The sequence below is a fragment of the Pangasianodon hypophthalmus genome, chromosome 10 (genome assembly GCF_027358585.1).
Source record: "Pangasianodon hypophthalmus isolate fPanHyp1 chromosome 10, fPanHyp1.pri, whole genome shotgun sequence".
Classification (NCBI taxonomy): domain Eukaryota; kingdom Metazoa; phylum Chordata; class Actinopteri; order Siluriformes; family Pangasiidae; genus Pangasianodon; species Pangasianodon hypophthalmus.
This window is the reverse complement of record NC_069719.1, coordinates 638,958-663,157: the sequence shown is the minus strand read 5'-3', so window position 1 is coordinate 663,157 and position 24,200 is coordinate 638,958. Positions and strand designations below refer to the sequence as shown.

General features: G+C 36.7%; 2 protein-coding genes across 3 annotated transcripts in view; both read right to left on the bottom strand.

The window, feature by feature from the left end:
• Positions 1-752: 752 nt before the first annotated feature.
• LOC128319131 (putative protein TPRXL) lies at positions 753-1,783 on the bottom strand. The gene is made up of 2 exons (XM_053237500.1): positions 1,728-1,783; positions 753-1,530 (listed from the first exon to the last, which is right to left on the bottom strand). The coding sequence occupies exons 1-2, from the start codon at positions 1,781-1,783 to the stop codon at positions 753-755; spliced, it is 834 nt and encodes a 277-aa protein (XP_053093475.1).
• Positions 1,784-4,664: 2,881 nt separating this feature from the next.
• Positions 4,665-24,200, bottom strand: part of slc8a1b (solute carrier family 8 member 1b) — an 81,758-nt gene continuing 62,222 nt past the window's right edge. For both annotated transcript variants that reach the window (XM_034308355.2, XM_053237487.1), the window contains exon 7: positions 4,665-12,848. In XM_034308355.2, the coding sequence (XP_034164246.1) occupies positions 12,472-12,848 (377 nt within the window). In that variant the 3' untranslated portion in view covers positions 4,665-12,471. The remainder of the gene's footprint in view (positions 12,849-24,200) is intronic.

Genomic DNA, 24,200 nt, shown 5'->3' with positions numbered 1-24,200 from the left:
TCATCAGACTCCGGCAGGTTTGGATGCAAATGCAAGTTTTATTGAAGAGATCAGAGACGACAAACTCATAGAGCGAAACAGTGATCAGATCAAACACTGTGACTCGGACTCCAGTGTCAGACTTCAGATTTGACTCAGACTTCAGATGAAAGACTTGTGAACGTCTCTGGCATCGGCTCCATTAGGAAAAGGCAAACATAGAAAGCAAGGTCACGCATTTCTGATGTACAGACATTTTCCCCTCCATAATCCTCCTTTCCCTCTCCCAATCTTTACAATATTTACTACGATAGAAATGATTCTGTACGTCACAGACACACTGTGTGCACTTACAGCACACTCCGCCTTTACACTCCGCCTTTACACTCCGCCTTTACACTCCGTCTTTACACTCCGACTTTACACTCTGTCTTTACACTCCGCCTTTACACTCCGCCTTTACACGCCGCCTTTACACGCCGCCTTTACACTCCGTCTTTACACTCCGACTTTACACTCTGTCTTTACACTCCGCCTTTACACTCCGCCTTTACACGCCGCCTTTACACTCCGCCTTTACACTCCGCCTTTACACTCCGCCTTTACACGCCACCTTTACACTCTCCGCCTTTACACTCCGCCTTTACACTCCGCCTTTACACTCTGTCTTTACACTCTGCCTTTACACTCCGCCTTTACACTCCGCCTTTACACGCCACCTTTACACGCCGCCTTTACTCTCCGCCTTTACACTCCGCCTTTACACTCCGCCTTTACACTCCAAGTGGAGAGAATGCGGGTGGAGATGATGAGAGTGGAGATGAAGAGAGTGGAGATGATGAGAGTGGAGATGATGAGAGTGGAGATGATGCAGGTGGAGATGATGAGGGTGTAGATGATGAGAGTGGAGATGATGGAGAGGATGCGGGTGGAGAGGATGTAAGTAAAGAGGATGAGAGTGGAGAGGATGCGGGTGGAGATGATGAGAGTGGAGATGATGAGAGTGGAGATGATGAGAGTGGAGAGGATGCAGGTGGAGATGATGAGAGTGGAGAGGATGGAGAGGATGCGGGTGGAGAGGATGCGGGTGGAGATGATGAGAGTGAAGATGATGAGAGTGGAGATGATGAGAGTGGAGATGATGAGAGTGGAGATGATGAGAGTGGAGAGGATGGAGATGATGAGAGTGGAGATGATGAGAGTGGAGATGATGAGAGTGAAGATGATGAGAGTGGAGAGGATGAGAGTGGAGATGATGAGAGTGGAGATGATGAGAGTGGAGAGGATGAGAGTGGAGAGGATGGTGAGGATGCGGGTGGAGAGGATGCGGGTGGAGAGGATGAGAGTGGAGATGATGAGAGTGGAGAGGATGCGGGTGGAGATGATGAGAGTGGAGAGGATGAGAGTGGAGATGATGAGAGTGGAGAGGATGGAGAGGATGCGGGTGGAGATGATGAGAGTGGAGAGGATGAGAGTGGAGATGATGAGAGTGGAGAGGATGGAGAGGATGCGGGTGGAGAGGATGTAAGTGCAGCAGCGTCGGAACTGAATCTTCAAATGAAACACCTGGAGAAGTTGCTGAAGAACATACATGTTGAACTCTGCTCCTTGACAGAAATTAAAATAAAGAACTGAACGTTGTCCGGGCTAGTTAAAGGTGTGTGTGTGTGTGTGTGTGTGTGTTTTGTGTGTGTGTGTGTATGTTTTGTGTGTGTGTGTGTGTGTGTTTATGTTTTGTGTGTGTGTACCTGTTGCTGCTTACATTAAACCACTGAACCCAGCAGTTACACACCCACACAAACATTTCAGGTCATCATCTGGCATTTCTATGGTATTCTCTGACCTACACACACACACACACACACACACACACTCTCTCTCTCTCACACACACACACACAAATTCAGCAAACCAGGCAATTACTAGACTCTGTGTGACATTTTCTGATAACTGCTGCTAAAAAAAAATGTGACAAGTGCTAAGTGCTTTGTTGAGCAGCTGTGTTTGTGTGTGTGTGTGTGTGAGTGTGTGTGTGTGACATTTAGTGCTGTTCTGTGTGTGACTGACAGTTGAGCAATCACACACACACACACACACACACACACACACACACACACACACAGCAAATTTCGGTCCTCATGCAGCTGCAGCGACTTTTCCTTTTCCAAGATGCTGAAAAACATGGAAATTTATGCGTTAGTTTTATTGTCCTGGCCACCCGGAAAATAGGAAAACGCAAAGAACGTTCCAGAAATAAGAGTTAATTCCTGAAGCAGTGTAAAGTTGAGCTGTTACTCCACATATTCACATAAACATAGTAAACTTTCTAGAATCAAATCAATGCGTATTTATTTATTTATTTATTTACTTTCCTAGCAGAATTCCATCCACTGAGAATTTTCATTTATTAATCCTAAACATTCACTGTGTGTGTGTGTGTGTGTGTGTGTGTGTGTGTGTCTGTGTGTGTGTGTGTGAGTGTGTGTGTGATGAAGCAGAGTTACTGTTCCCACCCTGAAGTTGATTATTTTCCTCTAACAGCACGTCCCCAAGTGTTTTATTCCTCTTACACCACAGCAACTTACTAACAATTACCATTTTTTTATTTATTAAAGAACCACACATCATACTTTTTATCTGTTTATAGTTACATTTTAATTAAGTGAGTTCCTGTTGTCACTTACGTTATAGCAGCTATAAACACTCGTTCCCTCACCAGCCTCTTTATTCTCTCTCTTCAAGTTAATAAGACAAAAAAATAAAATCGCAGCTTGTTCCGCATGTTACTGAGAAACCGCAAAGAAAGAAGCGTAAACTCCTCTGTCCTGAAGACGTCGGAAAACTTACAGTTACAGCTTTACCTCTGACTGTTACAAAGCGCTGACACTGGAGACTCCTTCCATAAATGTTACATAAACATCTCCTTACCCTGGAGAAAACTTTACACGTCCCTGTGAATGAGCTGTTGCTATAGAAACAATAACGTATTAGAACGAGTGCATTAATATAAACCTGCGCTACTGTCAGAGCTGCTGTTACAGAGAATTAATCAACACCTTCTGACCAATCAGAGTGCAGAACTGTGTGAGGAATGCTGTGTACGTGTGTGTATCAGTCAGTCGTGTGTATCAAAGCGTCTTGCATTAATTCATTTTTAACTCAACATTTGAACTATTTTGAAACGAATATGTTGTATGTTAAAAGCACACACACACTGGAGTGCAAAAGTTTGTGCTCCCTAATGGCTTCTGAATGGACAAAAGTAAAAATGTTCCTTATTTTCAAATATCTACAATTACAATTAAAGTTAAAAATGTAACATGGATATGTCCTAAAACACAACATCAATCTAAATGCAAAGCAATCTGGCTAAATACTAGCTTGCTAACTAGATAGCTTGCTAAGTTTTAGGTTGTTAACTAGCTAGATTGCTAACTTTTTAGTTGCTACGTTGATAGATTGCTAAGTTTTTTTTATGTTTTACCATGGTAGCTAGCTAGATTGCATTGTTTTTTGTTGTTAAATAGCTAGATTGTGAAAAATGTTTTGTGCCCAATAGTGGTTTTTAATTGGAAAAAGAATTATTTTATTTTATCATTGAACTAGATTTAGAAGTTCAATCTAGAATGTAAAACAAAATGGACAGATAAATAGTTTAAATACAAGTTTAAAGCAGTTATAAAAGTAAAGGATAGCTACATTATTATTATTATTATTATCATCATTATTATTATTATTATTATTATTGTTATTATTATTGTCCCTACAAAAAAATGTCACTTGATTGTATTAGCTTCATTTTCACTGAGTGTGTGTTAAGTGTGTGTTGACTGTGTGTGTTTGTTAAGTATATGTGTGTGTTAAGTGTGTGTGTGTGTTAAGTATGTGCATGTGTGTTAAGTTTGTGTTAAGTGTGTGTGTGTGTTAAATGTGTGCATGTGTATTAAGTGTGTGTGTGTTAAGTGTGTGTGTGTTTAGGCTGTGTGCTAAGTGTGTGTGTTAATTGTGTGTGTTAAGTGTGTGTGTTAAGTGCGTGTTAAGTGTATGTGTGTGTGTGTGTTAAGTGTGCGTGTTAAATGTGTGTGTGTTAAGTGCGTGTTAAGTGTGTGTGTTAAGTGTGTGTGTGCATGTGTGTTAAGTGTTTGTGTTAAGTGTGTGTGTGTTAAGTGTTTGTGTTAAGTGTGTGTGTGTGTTAAGTGTTTGTGTTAAGTGTGTGTGTGTTAAGTGTTTGCGTTAAGTGTGTGTGTTAATTGTGTTTGTGTTAAGTGTGTGTGTGTTAAGTGTGGGTGTTAAGTGTGTGTGTTAAGTGTGTGTTAAGTGTGTGCGTGTTAAGTGTGTGTTAAGTGCATGTGTGTGTTAAGTGTGTGCGTGTTAAGTGTGCGTGTTAATTGTGTGTGTGTGTGCGTTAAGTGTGTGCGTGTTAAGTGTGTGTTAAGTGAGTGTGTGTGTGTTAAGTGTGCGTGTTAAGTGTGAGTGTTAATTGTGTGTGTGTTAAGTGTGTGTTAAGTGTGTGTGTGTTAAGTGTGTGTGTTAAGTGTGTGTGTGTGTGTTAAGTGTGTGTGTGTTAAGTGTGTGTTAAGTGTGTGTGTGTGTTAAGTGTGTGTGTGTGTTAAGTGTGTGTGTGTTAAGTGTGTGTGTTAAGTGTGTGTGTGTGTGTTAATAAAGACACACAGCAGGCGGTGAGCTCTAAACAGGATTTCCCAAACTTTATTTCCTGTGTAGAGGTGTACCATGGGGGCAAATCACAGTTAGTGGACTTCCTTCTTATTAGTCTGAGTGCAAACGTAAAGATCCGCAAAAAAAAAAAAAAATCAGCATTTTTCAATTCTTCATCATCAAAGAAAAACGTAAATGTCAGAGCTTCGATAGGAACCAGAGGAAGATGCAGAGTGACGGAGTGAACAGAGAAATTATTAATGACGCCTTGCGTCTGAACGTTTAATCGCGTCTAATCTCGGAAAAAAAAACTTATTTTCATCATAATAGAGATAAAACGATCACGTTCCAATCACATTCCGAACTTTCTTTCTGTAATCACGGAATAACAAAGTCGAACTTGATCAGTTATCAAACATTAATACTCGGTATTCCTCACTTAAATGTTATTAATTTAAGAAAAAAAAAAGTAAGCGTAACCCATTGAACATATACGTTATTATCGTAACAACTAGTTTAAAACATTTCCATCGCGACGAGTCGAATCACGCAGTCGAATTTATAAATGAGAAGTTTACATCTGACGCTCTTTTAAACGTGTTCTTGATGTTGTTCGTAACATGTAACTAATTATTAGCACACAGCTAATCCTGACTCTGCTGTATGCTAGCAGCTAGTACGTGTAAAGCGCTATCATCCTTACTGCTTTCAACACTACGATACGCTTCCTATTGGGAATGCTGTTGCTAGGCAACTAGGAAATTAAAAATGCTAGTGCTTTTTATCAGAATCCGTTCAATTATTTGAAAAAACGTACAATTTGTGACACAAATTCTGATAGTTAGTTTGAAATTACAACGTAGCTACGTAAAATGGCTATAAACGTGGATATTAAACAAACATGAACACAATCTGCTAGTTACAGCTAGCGACGCGAAATATATTCATATTAAACAGCTAACATTTGCGTAAAGCAACTAGGAAGTATAAACAACAAGAATGGGAGCTAGCTAGTCACTGAGGATGACTAGTTAGCTATCAGGTTTGTCTTGTCAGCTAGCTAGATTGTTACAATTCGCCTTATTTATTAGCTAGCACGCTAAGTTTCGGCTTGTTAAATAGCTAAATGATAACTTTGGGATTGTTAACTAGCATTTGCAGTAAATGGCATAGCATGCTAGCTAGTAAAAAAAAAAAAAATTACGTGTTTTATTGCTAAAGCGTGCCGTTGTGTCAGATCTTCTCATAAACGCTGTCTTTATTTATTTAAACGCAGCATTATATTAATGAAAAATAACGAAAACACAATTTTAAAAAAATCATATTAGTGTTTGATAACTGATCAAATAAAACCAGTTCGTTGATGTTGATTTTTGTTCTCCGTGTGTCGTAAAAATTTGAGTCATACGATGATGATGATGATGATGACGCAAGGCGTCGATGGTCGAGAGACATAGAGAGAGAGAGAGAGAGAGAGAATCAAACAAGAAAACAACATTATCAAAGATATTATTAAACCCCTGAAAAAACGAGTCCATCTGAGCAGTGGGGGGGGGGAGGGGGGGTAAAATGACGACAACACACACACACGCACACACACACACACACACACACTCACACACACACGCACACACACACACACACACACACACTCACACACACACGCACACACACACACACTCACACACACACTGCTCAGTGAAGGAAATTAGACGTACATCTAAAAGGCAATATTTGTCATTCTTGAGTTGACTAAAGGGTTTAAAATAAATATGTGATAACGCCGAGGCAATAACACACTCGCCTCGATTTCACTGTACACTATATACACACAAACTCGCAATGACAAAATAGCCTTTCGTGTATTATAACCTATCGTCAAATAATAATAATAATACAACCATGGCAACAAGCAAGAAGAGGCGTTGTTATTATTATTATTAATATCATCATTAATATCGTTATTATTATCTTTATTATTATTATCGTCATTATTATTATTGTTATCGTTATTAATATTATTATTTGTACAAGTACCCATGCATTCCCCGCGATTAAAATCCTCGTAGCACTGTCCGGAACGACAGATACTGCCTTTTTTTCTTTTCTTTTCAACGTATGTGCAAGATAAAAACGCAAATAAAATCGAAATATCTACACAAACATCTTTCGAAACCTTTCGACATTAATGAGTGAGTTACTGCTTACTATATACAGACAGGTTAGCATCCATGCACAGTGTCAACAACTAGCACGTTAACATTCCAAATATGAAACGAGGGGCGGGGTTTAGGGGAGGGGGAGGGGTTTGGGGGAGGGACTAAGGGCGGGGTTTGGGAAAGAGAGGGGGGAGGGACTTTGAAATGCAAGAACGCCCACAATCGCTGTGGACGAAATCTGAGACGCAGAAACGCGCCGTCAGACTCCGATCCTGAACACGTAGCCGGGTTTAGACGTAAAAGTGCGAGTGAACTAGCAAAAACTATTTTTATTTTATTATTATTACTTTTTTTAAATTTATTAGATATTTTTTTAATTTTCAGAAACATTGACGTAAAAATTCGAATCTAGCTAAAGATCCTGCTGTTATTATTTTTTAAATTATCACGTTAAAATGGGTTTTATTACAATTAATTGTATTAATTAATTAATTACTTGTAGTTAATTGAATTAATTGTAATAATCATTAAAAAACAAAGACATAAACATTTTTTAAGTATTATTATTATTTTTAAATCATCAAGATCCCCTGGGCTTTTTTTTCTGAAGCGCTAGAACCTTTATTTAAATTAAAATTCATTGAAATGAGTAACAGTTACAATTATTTAAATTAATACAATACAATTAATAAAATTAATTATGTGTAATTTGTTAATAAAAGTCACTAAATAAACATAACATCACATAATTACTAGTTTTTTTTTTTTTAAAAAAAACAAAACTCCAAATTAAAAATATTTTGAGAAATTGGTATAAAAATTCAAATCTAGCTAGTAATTTTTTTTTTAAATTATCAAGCTATTATGAACTAGTGCTTTTTATTAGAATTAATTTAAAAGCGTAACAAAAAAATAAAAGAAAACGTGTAATTTGCGATTTTAAAAAAAGAAGCTAAATATCATGTCACATAACGCAACTCGTTACTTTTTTAAAACCAAGATTCCAAATTAAACATTTTCTCAGAAATTGGCGTAAATCAGGGTATTTTAGAAACGATTCAGATATCAGGGGTGTTTTTTTTTCCTAAGTGTAAGCTATAATTTGGGAAAAAAATAAATAAATTGATAAACAATGCTAGCTAGCTAATCTGCTAGTTAGCGGTATTTATGAAATGAAATCCTAGGTTTATAAATAATCACTCAGTTCCAACCTTTAAGCATGAATGTGTGTAGCTATGTTACAGCTAGCCTTGCAAACTACGATAATCTCCTGTAACGCTCAGAAATAAAACATAGAGACGATCTTTATGTATCTGTTCTACAATTTTGTACATTTTTGAATATAACGTTAACGTCTGAGTAAAGATGCTAACTAGCATTTCCCTTCCGTTCATTTAGTGTTAGTTAGCACTGTCACTTCACTTCATTTTGCTAGTTTTTGCTAATTTTTGCTAGCGCACTCGTGTTTATAAACCCGACGCCGTCGCCTTCAGGACCGGAGTTTGGCGACTCGCTGTAGACGCGTCCAACCGACCGAGACGACACACATACACACACTGAGATGCAGACACATTTTGAAACACACGCCGCGATCAGCAGGAGGCCACGCCCACAGGAAGTCCGTTGCGGCAGAGTATGGCTGTAATTCACACGCGTCCACCGTCCTCTTCTTCATCTTCTAGCTTTTATTTCTTTCTTTAAATTGTTTTTCAAGGAATATCAAGGGTCTTTGTCTTTGTCCTTTTTTTTAAATTATTGTGTTTTCTGTGTGTGTGTATGAGTGTGTATGTGTGTGTGTGTGTGTGTGTGAGTGTGAGTGTGTGTGTGTGTGTGTTTTTTCTTTGTATTGCAACACCGTCCATGTCGTTCGTCTCCATAAAGAATCATCAGGGAACCGTTTTTAGTTTCGTAATTAATAAAAAACCAAGAAAATAAAACAAACAAGAGAACCAAAAGAATAGGTTTAGCGTTTTTCCATCAGCGTTACGCTACAGCTATCACGCGTCCTGATACATTCACTAAGAATTAGCGCTTAATGCTCGAGTTTTGTATATTTTGTATAAATTCCTCGTACGAAAGTCCTCCAAGGCCATTTTTCAAACTTTACGTTTTAATTCTTTTCTTTCGGTAAAAAACATTAGCATCAAATACAAAACCCAGTTGTATCGCTAGAATTGTTTTAGAAACGATTTTTACAATTTTCCCTTTGGCAAATTTTTTCTTTTCTTATCATCAAGCTAAACTACAATTAGCATTTATCCCAAATCTAAATGTATTGAGTCTTAACCGCTAGCGCGTCTACTCTAGGTTAGCGTGAAAATCTGGACTCTAAAAGGACAAATAGATAAAAAATGTTTATTTTTTAAGCCAGTCTAATCTGAAAACTTTACCTTCTTTCCTTAAATTAAAAAAAAAAAACGCTAGCTACGTTCAGTGTCATATCCAGGCTAATCTACAGGTTTAAAACCAGACTAAATCGAGAGTCTAAAACCATGCTAATCTGCTAAAGTGTTAGCCTTACTTATATAATCTCAGCAGGACTGGAGGGAGCGCACGCCCTCGTAAACTCCACTGTGTGTGTGTGTGTGTGTGTGTGTGTGAGTGTGTGTGTGAATGTGTGTGTGTGTGTGTGAGGGAGAGATTTTAGCTAGCGGTTATGAAGTGTGTACGTCTCTTTAGCACGATTAAGTATGTTTATGAAATGTGCGAGACCGTAGCTGTGTGTTTTGCATGGGAACTATGTGTGTGTGTGTGTGTGTGTGTGTGTGTGTGTGTGTGTAACAGTCATCAGTGTAAACTCGGGCAGAAACGACGCGCAGGATAACACGCTAATCTAATGAGGTCTATCAGTCTCTGAAAATTGTCCTGTTTAAAGTCAAACGTTTAAAAAATAAATCAATCATAGTTTTGTTTTGCAAAAAAAAAGATCTTTAGCGATGATTTTAATATGTAGCGCATCAAAGTGGGGTGTTTGCTAATTTAACAAATGAATCAAATGAATCGGGGCAGAAACACACACTGAACACAGAGAACGGACGCTAGCTAATCGCTGACTAGCGAACTAGCGGCCTAGCTAGCTTTATACGGAAAGCGTAAAGACAGAGCGAGCGAGGAAACGTCACAGAAATTTCTGGAAGGTCAACAACAATTCACTGAAGGACAGACGAAAAGATTCGACACACACGCACTGACACATGCGACTCACACAATTCACAGACTTTTACAAAACACTGATGGATAAAAATATAACAATAAACCTACTTTAAAAAAAATCTCTGGAAATGTAGTGGTTTGGCTTCGCCTTCAGTTTTGCGGTTTGCAGTAGCGAAGCCCATCAGCAGCAACTGAACAAAAGGAATGACTCAGTGTGTGGCAATGAACGATACTGAGTCAATTTAGTGACTCGTTTAAAAAGACTGAATTATTCACAAACGAATCGTGTGTAGAGACGATACTGATTCGTTCATCTTATTGATTCATTCAAACAGATTGAATCGTTCATGAATAAAATGTCTAGTGACGATACTGATTCAGTTAGCGTAGTGATTCATTTAAAAAGAGCGAATTGTTTGTGATCCAAACACGTCCTATGGCCGATCCTGATTCATTCGCCTCCGTGATTCATTCAAAAAGATGGAATCATTTATGAATGAATTGTATCTAGTGACCGACACTGATTCGTTCATCTTATTGAATCATTCAAAAAAATAGAATCATTTATGAATGAATCGTTTCCAGTGACCGATACTGATTCGTTCATTTTATTGATTCATTCCAAAAGATGGATTCGTTTATGAACGAATCTTTCCAGTGACCGACACTGATTCATTCATCTTACTGATTCATTCCAAAAGATGGAATCATTTATGAATGAATCGTATCTAGTGACCGACACTGATTCGTTCATCTTACTGATTCATTCCAAAAGATGGAATCATTTATGAATGAATCGTATCTAGTGACCGACACTGATTCATTCATCTTACTGATTCATTCCAAAAGATGGAATCATTTATGAATGAATCGTATCTAGTGACCGACACTGATTCGTTCATCTTGTTGAATCATTCAAAAAAAAAAGAATCATTTATGAATGACTCGTGTCCAGTGACTGATACTGATTCGTTCGTCATATTGATTCATTCAAAAAGAAGAAATCGTTTATGAACGAATCATTTCCAGTGACTGACACTGATTCGTTCACCTTATGACTTGTTCAGAAAGACTGAATTGTTTGTGAATTTGTGAACAACGTCTCTTTTCTCTTTCCACATGGAAGAGTGAATATTAATCAGTTTTCCAGCGCAAATGTCGTCTGTTTTCTGACAAGTTTTTTTTTTCAGCGATCCTTTGACTAACTGTTAACTGATTTCTTACAGCAGTTTCTGACTAATATCTGTAAGCTATAAGTTATACCTTAAAGCTACGTATGATGAAACGATGCTACTTTGTGCAGCTGTATACATTTTTAGTAGCTCATGAACGTTTTACGATTTTACATTCACACGAAGTTACAATCAAACTGGTGTGATTAGCTAAAGGTGCGTTAGGATTGACTTATAAATAAACTTATTGTCAGAGTTCTCATAGTGTTTAGGTGAATAAAATTTCTCAGGATTTTTGCCAGCTCTGTCGTTAGCAATGTGTGTTAGTATGTTAGCTTGTTGTGAGCTAGCGGTTACGTATTGGACTTTTAGTACTTTTTAGCAGATAAATTTAGAAAGTTTAAACATCAAATCCTGGTCCAGTAGGTAAGACATTTCATTGAAATGCTAATTAAAAAGCTAAAGATGGTGTGTAAAGTCCAACCTGTGAGAAAAATCTTCGTAATGTATTCAGTATGAAGGCTAACATGGTTAGGTATCAACAGTTTTGTTGCTGAAAATGGCGTTGAAAGACCACAAAGACCACAAAAGGACCGGAATAGTGCACTTGTACGTTTCGTAAAATACAGTCAACAGAACTACATTACCCAGAATCCCGTTCTCTCAAATCCAGCATTTCCTGGAACCCCAGGCTAACGTATGACGTAAAGCGTTTTATTACTGGCTTGTCATCAATGTTGTCAAGTGTTTCATATTATTTTTACATATTATTCCCTGCAAAATCACACCCTCTGACTGTAGCCAATGGGGAACCTTGACCGGCTAACAAGCGTCCAATCAGATTCAGTCTTTCAGCCTGAGGCAGAAAGAGGAGCGTGAAGTGGCAGAGAGGAAATAAATAAATAAAATTCAACATTCTACAGCACATTACAGCTCGTTTCCTACTGATTTGCGTTCAGTTGTTCCTCAGTTTCTGTTGTTGTGTCACTTTTAATCACAACAAAAAAAAGAAACAAATAAAAAAAAACCTAAAACTTATTAGCAGAGGTTAGCAAAGTTCCGCTGTTACTAGCTCCTCATTCCTTTATCTTTACTCATTTCAATTTGCTTTGTTGTCATTTTTCCGTGTGTCAGCTCTCTACACTCAGCTAAGATGGGAAAATTAAAAAAATTATCCATGTCCTGTCTGATGTAGCTTCCTTCTCGTTAGCATCCGTCCTTCCTCATAACCTGTGTGTGCGTATATGTGAGAATGTGTGAGCGTACGCATCTTCATATGGACATCGGTGTGTTAGTATATGTGTGTGTGACTCCGTGCGCATGTGTGTGTGTGTTTCTGTATGTGTGTGTGTTTAGAAGCCCTTGATGTGGCAGTAAGCCTCGAGTGAGGAGAACAGGATGTAGAGCAGCCACAGGCTGATAAAGAGCATGGTCGTGAGCGCTTTGGCAGTCCTCGGGCCTCCCAGCTCGCCGCCGATGTCAGGCCGGCGCCGGTACATGAGCGTAGCCACGCAGATGAAGGCGAAGATGGTGAAGAGCGTGACTGAGAAGGCCAGGTTGCCCGGCTCCACACGAAACTCGCGCCCTTTCGATTGGTGGAAGATGGCGGCGATGGACCATGCCACACCGATTCCCAGGAACACATTCACCGCATTGCTGCCCGTGACGTTCCCGATAGACGCGTCAGCATACTGGTCCTGGATCGCAGCCACTTTACTGGCGAAGGTGTCTGGAGATTAAAAAAAAAAAAAGAGAGAGAGAGAGAAGCATACATTAAGATGCTGGAAGATGTTAAAAAGCATGAATGCTGCCCTCTAGTGGCCAAATACTGCAGAGACCACCACAGTTTTATATCCTAATATATTAAGAAAAATTATATAACGGTTACATCCATTAGATAAAGTCACACTTTCAGATGATAACGGACCAAAAATGTTGCTTTAAAATTTTACAACTGCATGATAGTAAAGATGGAATAGTGGGCTACAAGATTTAAATAAAGCGTATTATATTTACAGCGAGGTAAATAAAGCGTGTTATAGTTACAGCGAGGTAAATAAAGCGTATTATAGTTACAGCGAGGTAAATAAAGCGTATTATAGTTACAGCGAGGTAAATAAAGCATGTTATAGTTACAGCGAGGTAAATAAAGCGTGTTATAGTTACAGCGAGGTAAATAAAGCGTGTTATAGTTACAGCGAGGTAAATAAAGCGTATTATAGTTACAGCGAGGTAAATAAAGCGTATTATAGTTACAGCGAGGTAAATAAAGCGTATTATAGTTACAGCGAGGTAAATAAAGCATGTTATAGTTACAGCGAGGTAAATAAAGCGTGTTATAGTTACAGCGAGGTAAATAAAGCGTGTTATATTTACAGCGAGGTAAATAAAGCGTATTATAGTTACAGCGAGGTAAATAAAGCGTATTATAGTTACAGCGAGGTAAATAAAGCGTATTATAGTTACAGCGAGGTAAATAAAGCGTGTTATAGTTACAGCGAGGTAAATAAAGCGTATTATAGTTACAGCGAGGTAAATAAAGCGTGTTATAGTTACAGCGAGGTAAATAAAGCGTGTTATAGTTACAGCGAGGTAAATAAAGCGTGTTATATTTACAGCGAGGTAAATAAAGCGTATTATAGTTACAGCGAGGTAAATAAAGCGTGTTATATTTACAGCGAGGTAAATAAAGCGTATTATAGTTACAGCGAGGTAAATAAAGCGTGTTATATTTACAGCGAGGTAAATAAAGCGTATTATAGTTACAGCGAGGTAAATAAAGCGTGTTATAGTTACAGCGAGGTAAATAAAGCGTGTTATAGTTACAGCGAGGTAAATAAAGCGTGTTATATTTACAGCGAGGTAAATAAAGCGTATTATAGTTACAGCGAGGTAAATAAAGCGTATTATATTTACAGCGAGGTAAATAAAGCGTGTTATATTTACAGCGAGGTAAATAAAGCGTATTATAGTTACAGCGAGGTAAATAAAGCGTGTTATAGTTACAGCGAGGTAAATAAAGCGTGTTATAGTTACAGCGAGGTAAATAAAGCGTGTTATAGTTACAGCGAGGTAAATAAAGCGTGTTATAGTTACAGCGAGGTAAATAAAGCGTGTTATAGTTACAGCGAGGTAAATAAAGCGTGTTATATTTACAGCGAGGTAAATAAAGCGTATTATAGTTACAGCGAGGTAAATAAAGCGTATTATATTTACAGCGAGGTAAATAAAGCGTGTTATATTTACAGCGAGGTAAATAAAGCGTATTATAGTTACAGCGAGGTAAATAAAGCGTGTTATAGTTACAGCGAGGTAAATAAAGCGTGTTATAGTTACAGCGAGGTAAATAAAGCGTGTTATAGTTACAGCGAGGTAAATAAAGCGTGTTATAGTTACAGCGAGGTAAATAAAGCGTGTTATAGTTACAGCGAGGTAAATAAAGCGTATTATAGTTACAGCGAGGTAAATAAAGCGTGTTATAGTTACAGCGAGGTAAATAAAGCGTGTTATATTTACAGCGAGGTAAATAAAGCGTATTATAGTTACAGCGAGGTAAATAAAGCGTATTATAGTTACAGCGAGGTAAATAAAGCGTATTATATTTACAGCGAGGTAAATAAAGCGTATTATAGTTACAGCGAGGTAAATAAAGCGTATTATAGTTACAGCGAGGTAAATAAAGCGTGTTATAGTTACAGCGAGGTAAATAAAGCGTGTTATATTTACAGCGAGGTAAATAAAGCGTATTATATTTACAGCGAGGTAAATAAAGCGTGTTATATTTACAGCGAGGTAAATAAAGCGTGTTATATTTACAGCGAGGTAAATAAAGCGTGTTATATTTACAGCGAGGTAAATAAAGCGTGTTATATTTACAGCGAGGTAAATAAAGCGTGTTATATTTACAGCGAGGTAAATAAAGCGTGTTATATTTACAGCGAGGTAAATAAAGCGTGTTATAGTTACAGCGAGGTAAATAAAGCGTGTTATATTTACAGCGAGGTAAATAAAGCGTATTATAGTTACAGCGAGGTAAATAAAGCGTATTATAGTTACAGCGAGGTAAATAAAGCGTGTTATAGTTACAGCGAGGTAAATAAAGCGTGTTATAGTTACAGCGAGGTAAATAAAGCGTATTATATTTACAGCGAGGTAAATAAAGCGTATTATATTTACAGCGAGGTAAATAAAGCGTATTATATTTACAGCGAGGTAAATAAAGCGTATTATAGTTACAGCGAGGTAAATAAAGCGTATTATAGTTACAGCGAGGTAAATAAAGCGTGTTATAGTTACAGCGAGGTAAATAAAGCGTATTATATTTACAGCGAGGTAAATAAAGCGTGTTATAGTTACAGCGAGGTAAATAAAGCGTATTATAGTTACAGCGAGGTAAATAAAGCGTGTTATAGTTACAGCGAGGTAAATAAAGCGTATTATATTTACAGCGAGGTAAATAAAGCGTGTTATAGTTACAGCGAGGTAAATAAAGCGTGTTATAGTTACAGCGAGGTAAATAAAGCGTGTTATAGTTACAGCGAGGTAAATAAAGCGTATTATATTTACAGCGAGGTAAATAAAGCGTATTATAGTTACAGCGAGGTAAATAAAGCGTGTTATAGTTACAGCGAGGTAAATAAAGCGTGTTATAGTTACAGCGAGGTAAATAAAGCGTGTTATAGTTACAGCGAGGTAAATAAAGCGTATTATAGTTACAGCGAGGTAAATAAAGCGTGTTATAGTTACAGCGAGGTAAATAAAGCGTATTATATATACAGCGAGGTAAATAAAGCGTGTTATATTTACAGCGAGGTAAATAAAGCGTGTTATAGTTACAGCGAGGTAAATAAAGCGTGTTATAGTTACAGCGAGGTAAATAAAGCGTGTTATAGTTACAGCGAGGTAAATAAAGCGTGTTATAGTTACAGCGAGGTAAATAAAGCGTATTATATTTACAGCGAGGTAAATAAAGCGTATTATAGTTACAGCGAGGTAAATAAAGCGTATTATAGTTACAGCGAGGTAAATAAAGCGTGTTATAGTTACAGCGAGGTAAATAAAGCGTGTTATATTTACAGCGAGGTAAATAAAGCGTATTATATTTACAGCGAGGTAAATAAAGCGTGTTATATTTACAGCGAGGTAAATAAAGCGTGTTATATTTACAGCGAGGTAAATAAAGCGTGTTATATTTACAGCGAGGTAAATAAAGCGTGTTATATTTACAGCGAGGTAAATAAAGCGTGTTATAGTTACAGCGAGGTAAATAAAGCGTGTTATATTTACAGCGAGGTAAATAAAGCGTATTATAGTTACAGCGAGGTAAATAAAGCGTGTTATAGTTACAGCGAGGTAAATAAAGCGTGTTATAGTTACAGCGAGGTAAATAAAGCGTGTTATAGTTACAGCGAGGTAAATAAAGCGTATTATATTTACAGCGAGGTAAATAAAGCGTATTATATTTACAGCGAGGTAAATAAAGCGTGTTATAGTTACAGCGAGGTAAATAAAGCGTATTATAGTTACAGCGAGGTAAATAAAGCGTATTATAGTTACAGCGAGGTAAATAAAGCGTGTTATAGTTACAGCGAGGTAAATAAAGCGTGTTATAGTTACAGCGAGGTAAATAAAGCGTGTTATAGTTACAGCGAGGTAAATAAAGCGTATTATATTTACAGCGAGGTAAATAAAGCGTATTATATTTACAGCGAGGTAAATAAAGCGTATTATATTTACAGCGAGGTAAATAAAGCGTGTTATAGTTACAGCGAGGTAAATAAAGCGTATTATATTTACAGCGAGGTAAATAAAGCGTGTTATAGTTACAGCGAGGTAAATAAAGCGTATTATATTTACAGCGAGGTAAATAAAGCGTATTATATTTACAGCGAGGTAAATAAAGCGTATTATATTTACAGCGAGGTAAATAAAGCGTATTATATTTACAGCGAGGTAAATAAAGCGTATTATATTTACAGCGAGGTAAATAAAGCGTGTTATAGTTACAGCGAGGTAAATAAAGCGTATTATATTTACAGCGAGGTAAATAAAGCGTATTATATTTACAGCGAGGTAAATAAAGCGTGTTATAGTTACAGCGAGGTAAATAAAGCGTGTTATAGTTACAGCGAGGTAAATAAAGCGTGTTATAGTTACAGCGAGGTAAATAAAGCGTATTATATTTACAGCGAGGTAAATAAAGCGTATTATATTTACAGCGAGGTAAATAAAGCGTATTATATTTACAGCGAGGTAAATAAAGCGTGTTATAGTTACAGCGAGGTAAATAAAGCGTATTATATTTACAGCGAGGTAAATAAAGCGTATTATAGTTACAGCGAGGTAAATAAAGCGTATTATAGTTACAGCGAGGTAAATAAAGCGTGTTATAGTTACAGCGAGGTAAATAAAGCGTGTTATAGTTACAGCGAGGTAAATAAAGCGTATTATATTTACAGCGAGGTAAATAAAGCGTGTTATAGTTACAGCGAGGTAAATAAAGCGTGTTATATTTACAGCGAGGTAAATAAAGCGTGTTATAGTTACAGCGAGGTAAATAAAGCGTATTATATTTACAGCGAGGTAAATAAAGCGTATTATAGTTACAGCGAGGTAAATAAAGCGTATTATAGTTACAGCGAGGTAAATAAAGCGTATTATAGTTACAGCGAGGTAAATAAAGCGTGTTATAGTTACAGCGAGGTAAATAAAGCGTATTATAGTTACAGCGAGGTAAATAAAGCGTATTATAGTTACAGCGAGGTAAATAAAGCGTATTATAGTTACAGCGAGGTAAATAAAGCGTGTTATAGTTACAGCGAGGTAAATAAAGCGTGTTATATTTACAGCGAGGTAAATAAAGCGTGTTATATTTACAGCGAGGTAAATAAAGCGTGTTATATTTACAGCGAGGTAAATAAAGCGTGTTATATTTACAGCGAGGTAAATAAAGCGTGTTATATTTACAGCGAGGTAAATAAAGCGTGTTATATTTACAGCGAGGTAAATAAAGCGTGTTATAGTTACAGCGAGGTAAATAAAGCGTATTATAGTTACAGCGAGGTAAATAAAGCGTGTTATAGTTACAGCGAGGTAAATAAAGCGTGTTATAGTTACAGCGAGGTAAATAAAGCGTGTTATATTTACAGCGAGGTAAATAAAGCGTGTTATATTTACAGCGAGGTAAATAAAGCGTGTTATATTTACAGCGAGGTAAATAAAGCGTGTTATATTTACAGCGAGGTAAATAAAGCGTGTTATATTTACAGCGAGGTAAATAAAGCGTGTTATATTTACAGCGAGGTAAATAAAGCGTGTTATAGTTACAGCGAGGTAAATAAAGCGTGTTATAGTTACAGCGAGGTAAATAAAGCGTGTTATAGTTACAGCGAGGTAAATAAAGCGTGTTATAGTTACAGCGAGGTAAATAAAGCGTATTATAGTTACAGCGAGGTAAATAAAGCGTATTATATTTACAGCGAGGTAAATAAAGCATGTTATAGTTACAGCGAGGTAAATAAAGCGTATTATAGTTACAGCGAGGTAAATAAAGCGTATTATAGTTACAGCGAGGTAAATAAAGCGTATTATATTTACAGCGAGGTAAATAAAGCGTGTTATAGTTACAGCGAGGTAAATAAAGCGTATTATAGTTACAGCGAGGTAAATAAAGCGTGTTATAGTTACAGCGAGGTAAATAAAGCGTGTTATAGTTACAGCGAGGTAAATAAAGCGTGTTATAGTTACAGCGAGGTAAATAAAGCGTGTTATAGTTACAGCGAGGTAAATAAAGCATGTTATAGTTACAGCGAGGTAAATAAAGCGTATTATAGTTACAGCGAGGTAAATAAAGCGTATTATATTTACAGCGAGGTAAATAAAGCGTGTTATAGTTACAGCGAGGTAAATAAAGCGTGTTATATTTACAGCGAGGTAAATAAAGCGTGTTATATTTACAGCGAGGTAAATAAAGCGTGTTATAGTTACAGCGAGGTAAATAAAGCGTATTATAGTTACAGCGAGGTAAATGAAGCATATTAAATTTACAGCGAGGTAAATAAAGCGTATTGTATTTACAGCGAGGTAAATAAAGCGTGTTATAGTTACAGCGAGGTAAATAAAGCGTGTTATAGTTACAGCGAGGTAAATAAAGCGTATTATAGTTACAGCGAGGTAAATAAAGCGTGTTATAGTTACAGCGAGGTAAATAAAGCGTATTATAGTTACAGCGAGGTAAATAAAGCGTGTTATAGTTACAGCGAGGTAAATAAAGCGTATTATAGTTACAGCGAGGTAAATAAAGCGTGTTATAGTTACAGCGAGGTAAATAAAGCGTATTATATTTACAGCGAGGTAAATAAAGCGTATTATAGTTACAGCGAGGTAAATAAAGCGTGTTATAGTTACAGCGAGGTAAATAAAGCGTATTATAGTTACAGCGAGGTAAATAAAGCGTGTTATAGTTACAGCGAGGTAAATAAAGCGTATTATAGTTACAGCGAGGTAAATAAAGCGTATTATATTTACAGCGAGGTAAATAAAGCGTATTATAGTTACAGCGAGGTAAATAAAGCGTGTTATAGTTACAGCGAGGTAAATAAAGCGTGTTATATTTACAGCGAGGTAAATAAAGCGTGTTATATTTACAGCGAGGTAAATAAAGCGTGTTATATTTACAGCGAGGTAAATAAAGCGTATTATATTTACAGCGAGGTAAATAAAGCGTGTTATATTTACAGCGAGGTAAATAAAGCGTGTTATATTTACAGCGAGGTAAATAAAGCGTGTTATATTTACAGCGAGGTAAATAAAGCGTATTATATTTACAGCGAGGTAAATAAAGCGTGTTATATTTACAGCGAGGTAAATAAAGCGTGTTATAGTTACAGCGAGGTAAATAAAGCGTGTTATATTTACAGCGAGGTAAATAAAGCGTATTATAGTTACAGCGAGGTAAATAAAGCGTATTATAGTTACAGCGAGGTAAATAAAGCGTATTATAGTTACAGCGAGGTAAATAAAGCATGTTATAGTTACAGCGAGGTAAATAAAGCGTATTATAGTTACAGCGAGGTAAATAAAGCGTATTATAGTTACAGCGAGGTAAATAAAGCGTATTATATTTACAGCGAGGTAAATAAAGCGTATTATAGTTACAGCGAGGTAAATAAAGCGTATTATATTTACAGCGAGGTAAATAAAGCGTGTTATATTTACAGCGAGGTAAATAAAGCGTATTATATTTACAGCGAGGTAAATAAAGCGTGTTATAGTTACAGCGAGGTAAATAAAGCGTGTTATATTTACAGCGAGGTAAATAAAGCATGTTATATTTACAGCGAGGTAAATAAAGCGTGTTATAGTTACAGCGAGGTAAATAAAGCGTATTATAGTTACAGCGAGGTAAATAAAGCGTATTATAGTTACAGCGAGGTAAATGAAGCATATTAAATTTACAGCGAGGTAAATAAAGCGTATTGTATTTACAGCGAGGTAAATAAAGCGTGTTATAGTTACAGCGAGGTAAATAAAGCGTGTTATAGTTACAGCGAGGTAAATAAAGCGTGTTATATTTATAGCGAGGTAAATAAAGCGTTTTATAGTTACAGCGAGGTAAATAAAGCGTATTGTATTTACAGCGAGGTAAATAAAGCGTATTATAGTTACAGCGAGGTAAATAAAGCGTATTATATTTACAGCGAGGTAAATAAAGCGTGTTATAGTTACAGCGAGGTAAATAAAGCGTATTATAGTTACAGCGAGGTAAATAAAGCGTGTTATAGTTACAGCGAGGTAAATAAAGCGTATTGTATTTACAGCGAGGTAAATAAAGCGTATTATAGTTACAGCGAGGTAAATAAAGCGTATTATATTTACAGCGAGGTAAATAAAGCGTGTTATAGTTACAGCGAGGTAAATAAAGCGTATTATAGTTACAGCGAGGTAAATAAAGCGTGTTATAGTTACAGCGAGGTAAATAAAGCGTATTATAGTTACAGCGAGGTAAATAAAGCGTGTTATAGTTACAGCGAGGTAAATAAAGCGTATTATAGTTACAGCGAGGTAAATAAAGCGTGTTATAGTTACAGCGAGGTAAATAAAGCGTATTATATTTACAGCGAGGTAAATAAAGCGTATTATAGTTACAGCGAGGTAAATAAAGCGTGTTATAGTTACAGCGAGGTAAATAAAGCGTATTATAGTTACAGCGAGGTAAATAAAGCGTGTTATAGTTACAGCGAGGTAAATAAAGCGTATTATAGTTACAGCGAGGTAAATAAAGCGTGTTATATTTACAGCGAGGTAAATAAAGCGTATTATAGTTACAGCGAGGTAAATAAAGCGTGTTATAGTTACAGCGAGGTAAATAAAGCGTGTTATAGTTACAGCGAGGTAAATAAAGCGTGTTATATTTACAGCGAGGTAAATAAAGCGTGTTATATTTACAGCGAGGTAAATAAAGCGTATTATATTTACAGCGAGGTAAATAAAGCGTGTTATATTTACAGCGAGGTAAATAAAGCGTGTTATATTTACAGCGAGGTAAATAAAGCGTATTATATTTACAGCGAGGTAAATAAAGCGTGTTATATTTACAGCGAGGTAAATAAAGCGTGTTATAGTTACAGCGAGGTAAATAAAGCGTGTTATATTTACAGCGAGGTAAATAAAGCGTATTATAGTTACAGCGAGGTAAATAAAGCGTATTATAGTTACAGCGAGGTAAATAAAGCGTGTTATAGTTACAGCGAGGTAAATAAAGCGTGTTATAGTTACAGCGAGGTAAATAAAGCGTATTATATTTACAGCGAGGTAAATAAAGCGTATTATATTTACAGCGAGGTAAATAAAGCGTATTATAGTTACAGCGAGGTAAATAAAGCATGTTATAGTTACAGCGAGGTAAATAAAGCGTATTATAGTTACAGCGAGGTAAATAAAGCGTATTATAGTTACAGCGAGGTAAATAAAGCGTATTATATTTACAGCGAGGTAAATAAAGCGTATTATAGTTACAGCGAGGTAAATAAAGCGTATTATATTTACAGCGAGGTAAATAAAGCGTGTTATATTTACAGCGAGGTAAATAAAGCGTATTATATTTACAGCGAGGTAAATAAAGCGTGTTATAGTTACAGCGAGGTAAATAAAGCGTGTTATATTTACAGCGAGGTAAATAAAGCATGTTATATTTACAGCGAGGTAAATAAAGCGTGTTATAGTTACAGCGAGGTAAATAAAGCGTATTATAGTTACAGCGAGGTAAATAAAGCGTATTATAGTTACAGCGAGGTAAATGAAGCATATTAAATTTACAGCGAGGTAAATAAAGCGTATTGTATTTACAGCGAGGTAAATAAAGCGTGTTATAGTTACAGCGAGGTAAATAAAGCGTGTTATAGTTACAGCGAGGTAAATAAAGCGTGTTATATTTATAGCGAGGTAAATAAAGCGTTTTATAGTTACAGCGAGGTAAATAAAGCGTATTGTATTTACAGCGAGGTAAATAAAGCGTATTATAGTTACAGCGAGGTAAATAAAGCGTATTATATTTACAGCGAGGTAAATAAAGCGTGTTATATTTACAGCGAGGTAAATAAAGCATGTTATAGTTACAGCGAGGTAAATAAAGCGTGTTATAGTTACAGCGAGGTAAATAAAGCGTATTATAGTTACAGCGAGGTAAATAAAGCGTATTATATTTACAGCGAGGTAAATAAAGCGTATTATAGTTACAGCGAGGTAAATAAAGCGTATTATATTTACAGCGAGGTAAATAAAGCGTGTTATAGTTACAGCGAGGTAAATAAAGCGTATTATAGTTACAGCGAGGTAAATAAAGCGTATTATAGTTACAGCGAGGTAAATAAAGCGTGTTATAGTTACAGCGAGGTAAATAAAGCGTATTATAGTTACAGCGAGGTAAATAAAGCGTGTTATAGTTACAGCGAGGTAAATAAAGCGTATTATAGTTACAGCGAGGTAAATAAAGCGTATTATATTTACAGCGAGGTAAATAAAGCGTATTATGAACACTATTATGATTTTATTATGGACAGAGAGAACAGAAGTACCACAAGCACATAGAATTCAGCAGGCAATAAAAGCTGCCATCTCTGATTCACAACACCAGCATTTCCAATCTGTTGCTTCCTTTATTTCTCATTTATCGTCACCGTCTCCATGGCATTACCATGGTGATCCTGGGCCGAGTCTCGACCAGACGGTCCGCTATCGCTGCTAACGGTAATGTGGGCGTTGTGGCAACGAGCGCCGCGTCCCACGATCCCCTGCGGGAGAGCCGTCAGCGTTCACAGATCTCAGACTTCCAACCACTTCAAAACAATTACAGATCTGAAAGTGCCAAATCTCACAATTATACACCTACACCGCCTTCTGACTATTGTTACTGTGAGTTAGGGTTAAAAAAATAATGTTTGAATTGAATAGTTACACAGATACAGAGTGTGGATTTGCAAGTTATATAGATATAAAGTTTTTGGATTTGGAAATATACCAGTTCATCCAAAAATAAAATGTCCACAAATGTACACAAGCAGCCAAATCATGTCTGGTGTCCTTGGTTTGATTCTTTAATTTCGCACTTCAGCTACAAGGCTAATGGAGCTAACAGGTAGAGGACGTTAAGCCTCCATCTTAGCGTGGAGTAAACTGCATGTCTAAATCGCGATACACACGTTTGGAGGGCCGTATTCAGAGTTTAGCTGAGTGCATAGTGAGGATTTAATACAGAGTTTGCACACAGTGGTGCTCAGACCTACGTTTCCTACCTACGTATTACAGCAGAGAAAAAAAATCTCTTTTACTTCTTTAAATTTTTTTCGTGTTTAAAGGCTTAGACGCTGTTGAAAAACTCCGTCTCAGAAGCTTCTACTCAAGAAAAACCCGGCAACCTCGGAGGCGTGAACTACACTCAAGTGATTTTTAGTAATCCGAATGAGGAAAAGATAAAGATGGGAGAAAGAAAGATGCAGCGTCAGGATGAAAATGGGAAAGAAGGAAAGAAAAGAGAGAGAGGAAAAACAGGGAAATAATAGGGGGCGGGACTAAACCCCTCGGC

What these genes read in the sequence shown, in the direction of transcription:
- LOC128319131 (XM_053237500.1), bottom strand. Translation starts at nt 1,783, where the DNA reads ATGTTTGTGTGGGTGTGTAACTGCTGGGTTCAGTGGTTTAATGTAAGC. An exon ending in TTTAATGTAAGCAGCAACAG is followed by an intron (nt 1,531 to 1,727) that starts GTACACACACAC and finishes TTTCATTTGAAG; the next exon opens with ATTCAGTTCCGACGCTGCTG.